A 17,456-nucleotide genomic window follows, 5' to 3' on the forward strand; every position below is an offset into this window, starting at 1 on the left:
CACAGGGAAGGAGTCTGGGGGTGGTAGTAAGAGGGAGGAAAGCATTTCTGACAAAGGACACAGACATGTAGCTGGGATGAGTCACCTCCAACGCCTGCCAAGTAGGCCCAGGGCTATCGGGCTATTCTTCTAGAACCCTCTCATGTGCCACCTTTGAAACATGCTGAGGATTACCAATGCCAGTCCTAAACCAGGATATAAAGCTCATATGTTTTTGTATACTTGATTACAAAATTTTATGATTTTGGCTTCATTTCTCAGCTATTCCAAATAGCTTCCTATCTCAACATCCAAAATGAAATGAGAGGTTCCGGACATACGCAGAATGAGCATGCCACTTCACTCTGCGGCAAATGATGGCTTTTTAACATGGTTTCTTTGTAGGTATACACAGGCAATTACCTCTCTCAAATGAATTTTTAATATCATTGACTTCCACCTGGGAACCAGACACTCTGAAAATCCCCTGATGCTGAAGACCTAAAGAGAAAAGAAGAGGAAGGGGATGAAAAATTTCCATCACAGCCTCCAGGTTCCCCTTTCCCCAGTAATCAAATGTTTAACGGAGAGCACATTCACTGAAATATTTCCAGTGATTATTTTTTTTTTTAAGAATTTCAGAGGTGCTTGGCTGGCTCAGTTGATGGAGCAAGTGACTCTTAACCGGGGGGTTGTAAGGTTGAGCCCCACATTGGGTGTAGAGATCACTTAAATAAACCTTAAAAAAAAAAAAAAAAAAGAATTCCATAGTTTAGGGCTTACCATAGAGATTGATGAACCGAATACAGCTTTCCACAATGAGGGGGATAATCTGTCCTGAGTCCTGGGTAAAGAGATGGAAACCACTTAACCACAAAAGAGAGGCATAAATCACACACAGTAATAAAGCTCGCAGTTTGACCCTACTTAAAGAGTGATTTTTACTCTTTTTAGATGATCATTTCCAAATACATCCCCCTCTAAAATATTCAACAAAGGCCAAAAATCAAATTATATTTAACCAAAGGTAGATTTCAGTTCTGGAGCAAACCAAATTAAATACATTTAAGGTAATTCTGTTTCAATCTACTCTGTTGTATCTGGAGATGTCAATGCTAATTCATCTCTTTTCCTTATATTTAGGCTCACACATCAAAGTGAATATGTGAATCATTCATTTTTTTTAAAGGTTATTAGAAGTAATTAATCTAATGGACCTAAGAACAACTCTCTGTATTCTAACCTTAGCATCTTAGGACTATCTTAGGTGGCCATCTTACGGCCATCTTGGTCACCAAACACAAACATTCAGCCATTTTGGGATCCTCTCTGTGACATCCCTGAGAGTACACTACCATTTGGATGACAACAGTTATTTACAAAAAAAAAAAAAAAAAAAAAAAAAAAAAAAAGCTTATATGTTTCCAGATGCAGGATATGAGGATTGCTTTATAGATGATTATAATGTGTCATATATTTATTTGGTCTGCATCAGAACTTACTCATCGATTTTTCATCATTATTTTTACACGTTTTAAGGATTATGAAGAAACTGCACAAATGTACATCCCATTAAATCTTGCTTTCTTAGGAAGGGGCAGTTTTTTGGCCTTCTTTCCCCACATCTTGTAATCCAGTCAGTGCATTCTTCACTCTACAGTCAGTGAACAAATGTGAACTCTGGAACTTTTTAAAAACATGTACAGGATGACAGAGGAGATCAAGGAGCTGCTGAGGTCACAGTTAAACATGTATCAATGCCATGCACTCCATGTAGTTAAAGAAGGTTACGGGCCGTGGAGTTATTTTCTGTGTACTTTTAAAGACTATGCTCTTTTACGAATCAGATCTTTATAGGAAACATGGAGATTCAAAATGATTAGCAGACATCAGGTACTAATTCATGAGGAATTTTATTCTGAAACACAAGAAGAATTTGGTTGTCTTAATATATTAGAACAATTCAGAACCCACTAACCTTTCCAATTAAGCAAAAGGGGAAGGCTTGGGGACAATGCAGCTGAGCAATTTAAACTATTATTCCTAAAATAGGCAACACACTTCTCGAGGAATAGTTTTATTTTAGGTTTTAAGACCATCTAATCAGTCTGTAAACCAGTTAATGCTTCAATTACTTTTGGAGCCTGCATTAAGTTCCTCTAATTAGTTAAATTGTTTTAGGGATGTAAACTTTATTAATTTCTTAGAGAAGGTCCTTAAGGATAAAAACTCTTTTTAGTGTGACTAGTTGGCTCAAGAATAGCAATGTAATTACATCAAAACTTACTGAATATGTGAGGGGATTTTTCTTTAAGATATGTGTGCTTTAAGGGAAGTAACCCTTATATGAACAATTCATTTAACACTGTACTCTAGAAGAACAACAAATATTTAAAGGCAAGTGATAAAAGGAGAACATTAGTTTGCACCTCTGCTGAACTTAGTATTAAAAGCATAAACAAAGAATAAAATGTTATTAAAAGAAAAATGTTTGCACAAAGAGAGTTCTCCATAAAATGTCTTAAGTTTTTATGATTCAAAAATATTTCCATCTTCACATTTACTCAGGTAATTGCTAATCTTGTGCTGATCATCTGTATTCTATTCTGATATAATGAATTTTGTGGTCAAAAAATAATTGTGTGTATTAATTTAATTTCATGGATGCCAAACGTGTTGGTAGAAAATATTTTATAAGAACTGAAACAATGGGCTGTGCTCCATCTATCATTCAAATAAATCCCTTTGTGCCTCAATTTTCCCATGGGAAAAAGGAAAAGTGGTTCGCTCTTGTTGTCTCACGGTGGTATTGTGGGGACGTCAACTGATCGAGCAAGTCTCAGAAGCACAGAGATCTCTGTATCCATTGTTTTACTGCTAAGACCTAAGATTCGTTACATGCCATCTGGGACACCAAGGGCCTCACATAAGTGAATTTCCCGTAATAGATGGTTTGCTCTTTCTTTAGTACCTAAATTTGGGTTCTATTAACTGTTCTTAATAAAAAATCTCTTTAAAAATGTAACAGTTGTCCTATCACCTTAAGCAGTCATTCTTGGACTGTGTTATCCAGTGCCATGGGATCACACACTTGTCTCTTTGAGCTTTCCTCTATCCTTCCTCTGCACATCTCAGTGCTCTCATCTCATCTGCCCTTCTCTCCATGTCATTTGCCCCCGCTTACAGGCCACGGGCTGGGAAACTAGCTAATCGAGTTTGACAAGAATTTTATATTAAATTAGAGCCAATCAGGCTCTTTGGAGGCTTACGGCCGTGGGTTTGTGATTGTGATTTAGGTTGTCCAGTGGCTTCTCAATGCCAAGGTGAAGGGCTCAGTTTTAAGGCAGCCAGAGGTTTCTAATCTCTGTGTGTACGTGTGTGTATGTATGTATGTATGTATGTATGTATCTGTCCATGTGTACATGCCATATGCACACACACATTTTTTTAGCCATTAGTGCACATATTTGATACAAGATCTGTCTTAAAGAAACTAAGCCATCTGTAACATATTATTGGGGAGGTTAGTAATGATGTAGTTTCCTACCTAAGTTTAGTCTTCTGAAACTGTCGTAAAATGTTAGCCACGAAAAAGAAAGCTCTTCTCTTTTTTGTCTAATTTACATGAGGGTCCACAATCAAGTATTGCTGTGCATTTGGTATTTAACACTGGTTTGCCTTAACAAGAGCCCTTGACTTGAATTTGGTACAACTGACAAGTATGTAATGTAAAGACTATTTATCCAGTTTTGCTAGAGAAGACAATTCTTCCTCGATCAGTGTTTGATTTCTGTAATCCCTTTTGATAGTAAATAGGTAGGAATCTATAAAGAGTGAAGCCTGTTTTTAAACCTAATTTCCAGCTGCAAACATTGTTCTTTTAAAGACCTTAAAAATCTAACTAAAGCCAAGCATGATGATGGTTTGAAAATGATACCAAGAGCAAAAGAGGCTGTGCCCTCGCCTCCCTTTGCACTATACCTGATGTCTCGTGTGCGAGTTCCTTCGTCCTCGGCTAGAAGCATTATCAGAAATACAGGATGAAAAAGAAGACAGAGTAAACACAGCAGAGATACAAGATATAGACCACAGGGTCTTACAATTTATCCAATATAATGAATTCCTCAAGTCATGGGAAATCAAGACTCTTGCTGTTCAGAGCTACCCTAACAATGTACTTTAAAAATATATTTTGTGCCATCTAATTTGTGCGAGTAAATATTTTACACTGTTAACTAAGTTGAATTTAAATAAATTAATTAAAAAACACACAAGACCAAAATATTTTATCAGGTAGCTCTTTTCCTTTTTGCACAAATTATGGCTTTTTTTTTTTTTTTTTAAATATAAAGAGGGCTTTCTCTTTTGCCAGCATAATGCTACCCACATTTATTTCCTCTTCTGAGGGCACTCAAACCAAATATTCTTTCCTCTCTGACTTCAGGAAATATTATATTGATTTTCTGGGAAAGCAAAGAGCCCCAGGACAGACTTGGACATAATGACCTGCCTCTTCTTACGAGAGGCTGAGACCATTATAGGCAAGAAGCGTGGAGATCAGCCACCCAAATGGCTGGTGCCAGTACCTTGACGAATGTTTCCAAATCCCCATTAAACAACTTAGCATTATACTGTGAGCGGGGTCTGGACTTCCTGTGTTTCTGGGGCTTAGGGGGAACATTTGGAGGCCTAAGGGAAGGGAATATAATTACTGAGCATGGCAGAAATCAAACAATGAATGAAACCCCCACAGGTGACATCAAAATTACAAAACAGGAATTCTTGTGTTCCCTCCCCACCCCCACCCATGGGGAAAACAGTTCTTCCCATTTCCCATTTACTTACTTTTACTTATGTGATCAAAAGCCATACAAACTATTCATACAGAGTACTCTTTTCTTATATGCTGTATTTGATATTTGTTTGCTAGATTGTTTAAAAATGGAATTGTGAGCTATCTGGCCAAGTGTTACAAACTCCACTTGCTTACGGGTCACACAGAAGACACAATGAGTCATAAAAATTAGGGCTCTTGACAAATCCCAGTATGAGAAAGTAAATATAATTATTTTTAGTTACAACTAAAATATCGCATCTTTTCAATATTCCTCAGATATTAATGGGGTTTTAGTTTATGCAAAAGTTAACTATCAACGGAGTCACAAGTGAAAAAATGAGTTTGGTTTCAATGCTCTTTCAGGGCAGTAGATAGAGGCTCATATGAATTATTAGTTCTTTATAACAAACTGTCTCATCACTTAAATATTTGTAGAGCATTAGGATGCACCCCTTATTCTGTTCTGGACTCTCTCCATCTCCAGTCTGTTTGCCTTGGTGGCTAAGTTAGGGTCTCTAACATACACATGCAGTGTTCTGCATGCTATATTTAGACCCTGCCTCATCTTGCCCTGTAGTGCAGACGGGGAACTTCTTCTGTTCCTCTTCCTTAAGAGCAAAGAGAGCCAGAAGTGCCTGACTCAGCTTCTTCAGCTGTCCTGAATGGAATACAGGGAAAAATAGTCCCAAGAATTTTCTTCAGACCTTCCTATTTTAACTCCCTAATTGGAAGGCTTATATGAGGGTGTACATCACACTTGAAAATCAGGTCAAGTCCTTCATTATGCTGCCAACTGTCTGGGAAGAATTACCTTTTTGGTTCATTAAAGTTCAGAAAGGCCAGTTTAGAAACAAAATCCTAAGAATATGAGGAAGCCTGACTAGATTTGTAAGACATTACACCAATCTATCAAGAGAGGTAGGGGTATATATTTCATTTAAAAAAAAAAAAAGGGATGAGTACTGGGTGTTGTATGGAAACCAATTTGACAATAAATTTCATATATAAAAAAAAAGAGAGAGGTAGGGGAGCAAATTTGACAGCCTTCCACAGCCAAATTCTAAGACTCGACTAGCAGGCGGGCTCAGAGGACTGATGGGGTGTGCAGTAAGCAGCACCTGAAGCTCCATGTGCTTGACAGGTTACAAGGAGTCTTTGCAAGCGTCTAGAAACAAATATGGAAACTTCTATCAGGCAGCACATCATGTCCTGCCCCAGTTGGCTCTTCTGAAATCTCATCTGCACACTGAATTGTGTCATTCGTGGGGGAAAGCATCACGTACGCATAAAAACCAAAACAACTACCCATCAAGGAGCTTAACCTTATGTGCCTGGTTTCATCCACTCTTTTCATTATTTTACAAGTGTTTTAAATATAGACTATTTTTATTCCGTTGTGGGGAGGCCAACAGATCAGAGGTTAACTGTTACTGAAAAGATAGTGTGTTTCCCACACTTCCCAAGAGGAGGGGGCCATGCTACTACATGGGGTGGGGTGGGGTCCATGGGAAGCACTGCAGTCAGTGAGGAGGCAGAGGGAGTGAGAGGAAGTACGTGCAATGGTATAGGTTTCCATGGGAAGGAATGGGCAAGGCAGGGTAAACGGGTTAGGACTGGCTAGTTTGAATAAGTTTGGTGGGCTCTGGGGAACAGTTGTCTGGCACCTGGCTGTCACTAGGGAAGGAGAAGAGTCACCCTGAATGTGAAAGCCCCGTAAAGGATGCGGTTGGGGTTACGGGTCTGGACGAGTCGGCTCGGCATACAAAAGGCAGACGTGCAAGCACCACCTTTACTATTCCTACGAATTGGCTAACCTTGGGAGTGGCAGTTCCTCCAAGGTGAGCAAGGCCCCGAGATATCAGAGCATCAACTACTGAAACTGGAAAAAATGGTTACTACAGGGTCCAACAGAGATGCACATTTGGTAATATCTGGTGCAGCTGATGACGCTGAAGGGGTAAGAGCACAGGCTCATTCTGTTTGGTCGCAGATTCATGGGACAAGCAAATCTTGTAGCTCGAACCAAAGCCCCCTCGTAGGGCTAGACAGTCATTCCTGCATGACTGAGACACGAAGAGTGGCTCCTGGTTGGGGCAAATGAAGACCTGTCTTTTGAGTTGTCTCCCACAGGCCTGAAGATGGCCTCTCTTGATGATTCTAAGTTATGAGGCAAATGTGAAGACACTACTGTTGTGAGAAACCGGAGATGAAAACAAACTGCCCGAGGGCTTCTCAAAGTAACTTCTGTGGCAACGTGGCTCATCAGGAAGCCGGCACACGATGGCTCTGCTTCACCATGTACACATCAGGTGAAGAGAATCAGGACCAGGCCATTCAACATTTGGATTATCTGACCGGTTCTGGTTTGGTGGCTGCCACACAGCTTCCTTAATCTGGCCTCCTATGGAGGATGCCCACGTGAATGAGAGAAAGCACGAGTGAGGTTAATGTACGTATCTAGTCTGTTTGGCAATGACAGTTCTCAATGCAAATTGATACATTTGCATTTCTTCACATTTAAAAAAAATTTTAAGTGTTTTTTAAAAGCTTATTTATTTATTTACAGAGAGAGAGAGAGAGAGAAAGAGGGAGGGAGGTAATTCCAAGCAGGCTCCATGCTGCCAGAACAGAGCTTGATGCACGGCTTGATCCCATGAACCATGAGATCAAAACCTGAGCTGAAATCTACAGTCAGAGGCTTAATCGACTGAACCACCCAGGTGCCCCTAAAACATCTTTTTGTGAAGTGCCTTACATTACTTATAACATAGAGACAACAGGTAAAAGAGTTGATAGTACAAAGAGATAATATATATGAAAAAAACTCCATAAACACAAAAGGCCCCGAATAGCCAAAGTAATATTGAAGAAGAAAACCAAAGCAGGAGGCATCACAATCCCAGACTTTAGCCTCTTCTACAAAGCTGTAATCATCAAGACAGTATGGTATTGGCACAAAAACAGACACACAGACCAATGGAATAGAATAGAGAACCCAGAATTGGACCCACAAATGAATGGCCAACTAATCTTTGACAAAGCAGGAAAGTGTATCCACTGGAAAAAACACTGTCTCTTTAGCAAATGGTGCTGGGAGAACTGGACAGCAACGTGTAGAAGAATGAAACTAGACCACTTTCTTACACCATTCACAAAAATAAACTCAAAATGGATGAAAGTCCTGAATATGAGGCAGGAAACCATCAAAACACTAGAGGAGAAAGTAGGAAACAACCTCTGTGACCTCAGCCACAGCAATTTCTTACTCGACACATCTCCAAAGGCAAGGGAATTAAAAGCAAAAGTGAACTATTGGGACCTCATGAAGATAAAAAGCTTCTGCACTGCAAAGGAAACAATCAACAAAACTAAAAGGCAACCAATAGAATGGGAAAAGATATTTGCAAATGACATATTGGATAAAGGGCTAGTACCTAAAATCTATAAAGAAGTCACCAAACTCCACACCTAAAAAAAACAAATAATCCACTGAAGAAATGGGCAAAAGACATGAATAGACACTTCTCCAAAAAAGACATCCAGATGGCCAACAGACACATGAAACAATGCTCAACGTCACTCCTCATCAGGGAAATATTAATCAAAGTCACACTGAGATACTACCTCACGCCGGTCAGATTGGCTAAAATGAACAAACCAGGAAACTATAGACGCTGGCGAGGATGTGGAGAAATGGAAACCCTCTTGCATTGTTGGCGGGAATGCACACTGGTGCAGCTGCTTTGGAAAACAGTGTGGAGGTTCCTCAAAATATTAAAAATAGATCTACCCTATGACCCAGCAATAGCACTGCTAGGAATTTACCCAAGGGATACAGGAGTACTGATGCATAGGGGCACTTGTACCCCAATGTTTATAAGCAGCACTTTCAACAATAACCAAATTATGGAAAGAGCCTACATGTCCATCAATGGATGAATGGATAAAGAAGATATGGTTTATGTATACAATGGAATACTACTTGGCAATGAGAAAGAATGAAATCTGGCCATTTGCTGCAATGTGGATGGAACTGGAGGGTATTATCCTAAGTGGAATAAGTCAGTCAGAGAAGGCCAGATACCACCATGTTTTCACTCATATGTGGATCCTGACAAACTTAACAGAAGACCATCGGGGAGGGGAAGGGGGAAAAAAGTTACAGAGGGAGGAAGGCAAACTATAAGACACTCTTAAATACAGAGAACTGAAGGTTGATGGGAGGTGGGAGAGAGGGAAAGTAGGTGATGGGCACTGAGGAAGACACTTGTTGGGATGAGCATTGGGTGTTGTATGGAAACCAAGTTGACAATAAACTATATTAAAAAAACATTTACTTACTTACTTACTTACATACATACATACATACATTTATTTATTTATTTATAGACAGAGAGAGACACAGACAGAGAATCCCAAGCAGGCTCCATGCTGCCAGAACAGATCCCAATGTGGGGCTGGATCCCAAGAACCGTGAGATCAAGACCTGAGCTGAAATCAAGAGTCAGAGGCCTAACGGACTGAGCCATCCAGGCACCCCTAAAAAATCTTTTTTTGAAGAGCCTTAAATTTCTTATGACACAGAGACAACAGGTAAAACAGTTGATAGTACAAAGAGATAATATATATGAAAAAAGCTCCATAAACTGCAGAAGTAACATTCCTCTGTCACTGACGCAAGGAAGAAAAAAAACCTCAGTATTTTTGTGAAGTTCAGACAAGTCACTAGCTGTATCTTCCTAGTTGGTTCACCAAGAAGAGAAGCTTCCTTTTGAATAAATTGCCCAGTAGAAACATACAGAGCCTTGAAAATCAACTTGCCAATTACTGCCCCCCCCCCACACACCCTCCCAGTGTTCTAAATTCTGCTCACCTTAAAGAGAACTCAGCTTCAAGAGTACAAAGTCTAGATACGCCAATTAGAATAATTTCTGGCTGTTATACAAATGCTGGCACAGAAAAATAAAAGTTGCACATTTTCCCCAACCCAGATCAGAATCTGCTTCCAAAAAGGCTTTTCTCAGCAGTGGCTTCAAAATCCCCTCATGAATGAAAAAAAGGGGGAAAAAAAAAAAGAAAGAAAAAAATGTGCAATACAGCTATAGTATTAAATTTTCATCTTTTAAGTGAAAGGGGTAAGAAGCTAAAATCCTGAGTATTCAGTAGAGTTCTAAGTTTTATAGGACATAAGGAAAAGTAGGAGCAAAAAGTAACTCATCATGCTTTTCATTTGCTAACACACTAGATGTGTACATAATGTTGCTTCTTAATTGAATTCTCAAATCAGACTATTTCCAGAAACTTAAAGTGTTTTGGATTAAATAAACCAAACCCATCTGATTTAGGTCTTTCTTAAGGAGTCTTACAATCACACTGGGAAACCCTCCGATCGGCCAGAGCAAATTTGGTTTTGTGAGAACCCCAAACATGTCATGTTACTAGGTTTGGTCGAGTCAAAATGATCTTCCATGTTCATTGGCAAAGTATGTTCATTCTCACAGTGCTGGAATGGTTGCTTGTTGTAAAGGAAAAAAAAAAGGTGAGACACAATGAGTTATGATAAAACATTTGCCTACCTTGTAGTCATATATTCAGCTTTATGACCTGCAGAAAAAAATTAAAATAAGTAAATTGAATGGAATCAGTGGAATGCATTTGGTAATCTTTTGAATCACTTGTCCCTTATTTTAAGATGCTGAGTTTATAATAATTACAAATTTTATGGTGGAAAGCATTAGGATAGCATATGATAGACAAGTAAAGTCAATACAGTATTTTGTAAAATCTATACCTAAAATTTAATAAATCCTATCGATTGGAGAAATATGTTTCACTTGGCAATTTGAGGCAAGGGTATTTATTTATTTGTTATTTAGAAAACATGAAATAGCTGTTGGATCTTCAGTGTAAGTTTAACGATGAAATACACAAATAAAACACACCCAAGATTCGAATGTTAGTTATTTCCTGTGTCGTGATTGATACCTGGGGAAAATAAGGTGGTCACATACGGTTGGGAAAACTCTATTTTCTTTATATTAAGTTGGGGTTCTTTCTATATTACACCGTCAGGTGAGAAGCTGCCTTTTATAATCAGAAATGACATTTGCAGATACTAAGTACAAAGATATTATATTATGCTACATTCTACAACCTATACACTAATAGCATCTCACAGAGTTCCCTGTCATGTGAAACATGAGGTTCTTCTTCCATATTCTGGCTTCCTGACTCGATTTAAACATCGGATCTGTATTTTTGTCGTGCTTCTACAATCTATGCTAACTCCAAGTGTGAATGTGTCTGTGGTTGTTGTCTGCTCTTTCTCACATGTGGGGTGCAGCTGTGGAAGGGGTGTGGAGGAGTGACCCATTCCACCGGTTTGTTTGCTGAATGATGATATGGTCTTGAAACAGCCTGAAGTTAGAGCTAACAGAGAGAGGTCACGTTGCGGCACTCACAGGTACGCCCCACCCATCATATCATAACAGAATGATTCAGACTTGCGGGGCGAGGCCAACATAACAATTGTAGAGAAACCCGGCTTGTTGGAAATGGTGAATGAACACTCAGAGGCGACAGAGTCTTTTACTCTATTATCTACTTTTGAAGAACAAGCGACGAAGTATTTGAGGGGCGCCTGGGTGGCTCAGTCAGTTGAGTGTCTGACCTTGGCTCAGGTCATGATCTCATGGCTCGTGAGTTCAAGTCTCACACAGGGGTCTCTGCTGTAAGTGCGAGAGCCCGCTTCAGATCCTCTGTCACCCCACCCAACTCTCTGCCCCTCCCTGCTTGTTCTCTCTCTTTCTCTCTCAGAAATAAACATGGGGGAAAAAGAAACCAAAGTATTTGATTAATATCTATTTACTAAATGGGGGGCAACAGTTAATATCTGAAAATACCTTCCTCAAAGCAGACTCAGGCCACTGTAGGTCTAGTAGAATTGTGGGCCATGACTTGGAGTCAGGGTGGGAGGAAAGGAGAACAATCTGATTTTCTCCCCACTACTCAACTCTATCTTTTAACTCTAAGCCCCTTCCCTTTTGCTACTTTGGGGGACAAGAAAAAGGAGAAGGTGGACAGAGATCTCCAGAGTAATTGGTAGCTACTCCTAAGTGGGAGAGACAGTCTACTAGAAAGTGGGGAGGGCAGTGAGCTGAGTGTGGCACGTGATGTCTTACTGGCTATCCTTTAGCACAGGGTTAAAGCACAGACAGAAGACAGGGCTGGAGATGAAGATTTGAGAGTCCCCACAATCTAGGTTGTTGTGGGGCCACAGGAGCTAGCTGAGATCACCCAGGATGAGTCGGTAGAATAAGCAAACGGTGGGGGGTGGGGGGCACCATTTGGTTAAGCTGGGTGGTGGCTCCGTCGGTCAAGCGTCCGACTTCAGCTCAGGTCATGATCTCACAGTTCATGGGTTTGAGCCCTGCGGTGGGCTCTGTGCTGACAGCTTGGAGCCAGAGCCTGCTTCGGATTCCGGGTCTCCTTCTGTCTCTCTGCCCCTGCCCCACTTGTGTGTTCTCTCTCACAAAAAATAAATAAACATTAAAAAAAATAATGAGCAAATGGCTGAAGGCAGAGAAACTAGCTGGCCTGTGCTGTAGTCACGTTGCATACTTTATTATCACACAAGTATGACATAAAGTGTATTACTAACAACAGTAAAAACAGCAATGATGTCCAATACTTATCAGACACTGTTCTAAGCACTTGCTATACACTAACTCACAATTTTAACAACAACCTTAGGAAGTAGGTACTGGCTCTTTTTATTTTATGGGAGAGACTGAGCACACAGTAGGTAAGTGACTTGTTCAGGGTCACACTGCTAGTATGTGATGGGTCTGACCTGAGGGTCCAGGTTTGTTTTAAATCTAGACCTAAGCTCCCAAGTAATATATTGTAAAAATACAAGTCTTGGGACGCCTGGGTGGCTCAGTTGGCTGAGTGTCGAACTTTTGATTTTGCTCAGGTTGTGATCCCAGGGTTGTGGGATCAAGCCCTGTGTTGGGCCCCTTAGATTTTCTCTCTCACTCCCTCTCTCTCTCTCCACCTCTGCCCTTCTCTCCCACGTGCATGTGTTTGCGCTCTCTAAAATAATAACAATAAATAATAAAATAAAAATGTAAGTTTTATTCCCTAGCAAATACTTTGAAAGATCCTAAAAGAAAGGTAGAGATTATGCCTTATGCTCTGTCCCACAGGGCTAAAGTCATATACAAAGCACTAAAAAGATTTACTGAAGTATATAATACATATTAAGTTAAAATTTTAAAGTATCTATAAAATTAAACTGGATAACAGAGGCTAATCACTTTTAAGTGATTCAGTGATGAAAATACTAATAATTCCTTAGAAATGAAATGTTTTATATAACTGAAAAATTTTGCTACTTTTGTTAAAACATCCCAACCAAATATTCTCTAGATTTAGAAAAAGATCACATATTAAATGGCTTAAAAACATTTTGCTCCACCCTTCCATGGTTAATAGTATGATATAAAAAATTAAAAACCTATAAAAGACACATTTCGATTAATGAACCAAGAGCAAGCTTCACAAAAACTATCATTCATATTGTAACTGCCCACCACTTCCATTGTTTTGTTCAGCTAATAGTACTGAGTGTGACTCAACTGATGAATGAGGTTTTATTTTTTAATCAGTATCATCATTAATAGATCAATAACACACAAGCTTAGAAGAAACTGCTTCCCAGAGAAATGTGAAAGCTTCCAGTGGTTTGAGGATTAGATTTCAATCACTTTGTTTGGAAGACTATTTAATTATTAAAAACAACAGACAACTTCTTCCCCCACCCCCACCCCATCCCACACTCTAAGCCATTTGGAGGGGAAAAAAAAAAATGACCCATGACCCAGGATTATCTTGTTCTTGCTGAAACACCTATGTTGACTATTCTGACCATTTCACTTGGGAATTAAGAAGTGAATTATTTTTCACACTCAAGTGTATTTTATCATCACAGACCAAAATGGAAAACCAAAATATTGTTTGGTGGCGATCTGAGATTAAAAACAAACAAACAAAAAAAACCCCAACTGGATGAAACATTTAAAATGTGCACAGCTCAAACTGAATGGAGGCACCCAGGATTGGGTCCCTAATGAATGACTGATGAGGACTCCTGGAGTTTTCAGTCCTTTTTCTTTCTTAAGAATACATTGCTTTTCGGGGCGCCTGGGTGGCTCAGTCGGGTGGGCGGCCAACTTCGGCTCAGGTCATGATCTCGCGGTCCGTGAGTTCGAGCCCCGCATCGGGCTCTGTGCGGACAGCTCAGAGCCTGGAGTCTGTTTCAGATTCTGTGTCTCCCTCCCTCTGACCCTCCCCCGTTCATGCTCTGTCTCTCTCTGTCTCAAAAATAAATAAACGTTAAAAAATAATTTTTTTTAAAAGAATACATTGCTTTTCTAAAAAAACGTAATTATTCACAATCAGCTTCTCGTTTGAAAGTATGTTTGTACTCTTACTCAAAGACAGGAAATGGACTGGATGAGGATAACCCATTTAATTCCTTGATCAAGACACCTTATGCCCAGGTCTACAAACAATCTAACATGGAACTCAGCTTCCAGAGTCAAGTTTTCTGTGTTTAAGGGAAAACTGCACTGATACTTACACCCCCCCTTAACTCCAAGGTTGCACACAAAGAAGCCAGTGTGAACACGAAGGCTCATTATAAGAAGAAAAAGAAACAATTTCAGTGCCTCAGTTTTGCGGATGTACACCTCATTTACTATATTGACCTAACTTCTCCGATTTAAAAACAAAGGACATCACAAAAGGATATAATAGTATTGCTGAAGGATGCTGAAGAAGGTGATGACTTTGGTCTTAACGACTCATTATGTGTTTGCTGTCATTTCAATAGTTTTCAAAGATTTGGAATTCTCAATTTTGACAGTACCCCTTTAAGAGCCCAGTCTAGTTGTTTTGCAATGTTGTAAATCAAAGGACTTACTGGGCCGCTGGTAGGCTGCCAAAAGCAAGCAGTAAGACAGGCCAAACACATGTCTGTAGTTACAGTTTCAGCTGTGTACGATCAACTGCTAAATCCCTGGGTTAGGCTCTATTTGTTTTACTATGAAGGCAGTTTTTGCAGCAGTGAGTCTAGCATAATTCAGGGATGTGAGTTTTATATAAAAAAGTCAGTACTGTCCCCAAACACACCATTGAATCCTGTGCTACTAACCTTATTTAGCCAAACCCAGACTTGGATTCCTTCGTAAGGGCTCACCGTTGGATTATCTCATTGTGGGACAGGCGCCATTAACTCTCCCAGTCTCCTTTGGTATCAGCCTATTAACTCGAACGGGGCTTGCAGGGAGAGTCAGGGGGCTCACAACGGTCCAGCTAAAGGCGGGCACATTCTCCAGGCCCAGCTTTTCTCTGGGCAAAGCTGCCAGCATCGTGGCAAGGCAGTGACCAACAAGTGGTGTGGAAGGCTGCCAAGCCCGCACGTGGGGTAGGGCCGGGGAGCATAAAGGTCTTCGACAAGTGGGCAGAGGCTGGTGTGTCTGATGCCACTGGAGGAGAACCATCCAGTTCCTGAATCAATCCAATCTGGGGACGGCCTGGTACACCCACACATGAGTGTCACTATGATACCGGAACCCATTGAGAGAAATTCCAAGATAAAGAAATCCTGGCTTCGAGTTCACAGGGTACAAAACGGCTTTACGCATTACAGCAGCTAATGACGGACTCTGGCATGTAGATTCAGCAAATTGGTTAAAATATAGCCCTATCCAATAATGGCATGTAAAATAATATGAACCATTGGGGCTTTCTCTCCGGGAGACATAGGGGAATCTATGTAGAATGAGTATCATAAAAGTTTCGGAATGTGATCCCAAGTGAATTAACACATGTGTCCGTATGAAGTGCCAAGAATGAATTCACCCACTACTTAATTCCCTCCAACTCACGATTTCTAAAGTGGTACCAAGTCCTGTAGGGAAGGACTCTGTGCCTGTAAGCGTTCATCTACACTTAACGATAATTGATGCTTCGGGACTGGCAACTGACCTTGGGGGCATCACTGAAATATCAGGCATTTTGTGGCAGATGGAAAAAATGATCTTATAGGATACTCTGAAGGAAAAAAAAAAAACAACTCAGGACATGATTCAAAGAAGAAAAAAGGCTTTTTATAAAAAGTTCAAGCCTCTATTATAGAAGAGTCGAAAGCCTTGTACAGGGAACATTCATATTCCCTTCACTTAGATTTCCCATTTTGCCACACTGGCCTTATTTCCTTCTCTCTTCTTCTTTTTTTTTTTCCTGAATCATTTGAAAGTAACTTGCAAATGTTATGATACTTAGCAAGCATTTCTTAAGAATAAGAATCTTCCTTTATAATCTTAACACCGCTGTCATATCTAAGAAAATTAACATTAATTCAATAATGTCATTTAATATACAGTCTATACTTAAATTTCCCCAACTGTCCTTAAAATGCCTTTTGTTAACTTGTGCTTTTTTGATTTAGTATCTAATGACAGTTCACATACTGTATTTGGTGATTTTCTTTTTTAAGACAGTGTCTAGTAGTTTAAATGTGAATTTTTTTTCCCTAAGTGCAATCAGCCTTTCATCTTAGAATCTGGCATCCTTACTGTCATACATGGGAGACTTAGGTCATGATGACCTTTCTCCAAGTGGTCATTCCCTGGAGGAAACCAGGAGATAAGGTGATGAAAAAAACTTGGTTGGTAGGAAGGTTCTAGAATGGTAGGAGACAAGAGTTTAGGTCAAAGAGCAGCAACTTCTTTTTGGTCTGAGTTACACAACTCAGTCCCCTCATTTCCTACTCCCATTCATATTCTCTCACTTTTTATAACTTGTAACAAGATCTAGTGTCAATAAAAGATAAAATTACAGACTATGAGGCACTTAAAAAAGGGACTTTGCCTATATTTATCTTTTCCTTTAAATTTCAAGAAGATGAAAAGGGAAACAATACCATTTACACTGTCCCTTTTGCCTAGAATCCCCTTTTTTCCCCATCAGTTTCCTCATCTGTAAAAATGGGGAAAGTAATAGCCCAGTTCAATACATAGTTTAGAACAATGCCTAGCACAGAGAGAGCCCTATAGAAGTGGTAGCTATTGCTGTTTTTGTTCCTTAGCCATATTAGCCTGTTTTTGTTCCTTAGCCATTATTAGCCATAGCAGTATACTTCATTAGGTTATTTCTCAAGTAACATCAATGTCTCTGGGAAGGAAAAAAAACAAACAAACAAAAAAGTTTCCCAAACTGGTTTAACCAGTTTCTAGAGAACAATAAGGCATGAGATGTAACAACAAATACTGGCCCACTGAAACAACTGGGGTGGAGCTGGAAGGGTGGAGAAGTCCCAGAGGGTAAGGAAGAAGTGTCTGGGTGCAGGGGCAGCTAGGAGCATCACGCTCTGCCGATCCTTCCTCTGGAGCTCTGTGTTGGCTTTTCAGCCCTCGCTAGACTTCCCTACTCTTCCTCAAGGTTAGCACCAAGCTTATAAAGAAGACAGTTCCAGGGAGAACTTGATTTTTACAGATACAGCAAAAGCCCAATCTAAACAGTGTTCTCTGCTTCTTCAAACACAAATCCACAGCTCACAGTCTTTATGGAGCAG

The 17,456-nt window shown here is 39.9% G+C and overlaps 1 protein-coding gene across 3 annotated transcripts in view; it reads right to left on the minus strand.

The window, feature by feature from the left end:
* Positions 1-17,456, minus strand: part of SRGAP1 (SLIT-ROBO Rho GTPase activating protein 1) — a 277,813-nt gene that overhangs the window by 38,121 nt on the left and 222,236 nt on the right. For 2 of the 3 annotated variants that reach the window (XM_019454984.2, XM_019454986.2), the window contains exons 11-14: positions 10,393-10,420; positions 4,566-4,668; positions 763-823; positions 403-480 (exon numbers count right to left, since the gene is read on the minus strand). In XM_019454984.2, coding sequence (XP_019310529.1) covers positions 403-480; positions 763-823; positions 4,566-4,668; positions 10,393-10,420 — 270 coding nt within the window. Of the gene's footprint in view, positions 1-402; positions 481-762; positions 824-3,960; positions 3,995-4,565; positions 4,669-10,392; positions 10,421-17,456 lie in introns of all 3 variants that reach the window. The other variant, XM_019454985.2, reaches the window with a different exon arrangement.

The sequence above is a fragment of the Panthera pardus genome, unplaced genomic scaffold, assembly GCF_024362965.1.
Source record: "Panthera pardus isolate Hobbes unplaced genomic scaffold, ASM2436296v1 HiC_scaffold_6, whole genome shotgun sequence".
Classification (NCBI taxonomy): Eukaryota; Metazoa; Chordata; class Mammalia; order Carnivora; family Felidae; genus Panthera; species Panthera pardus.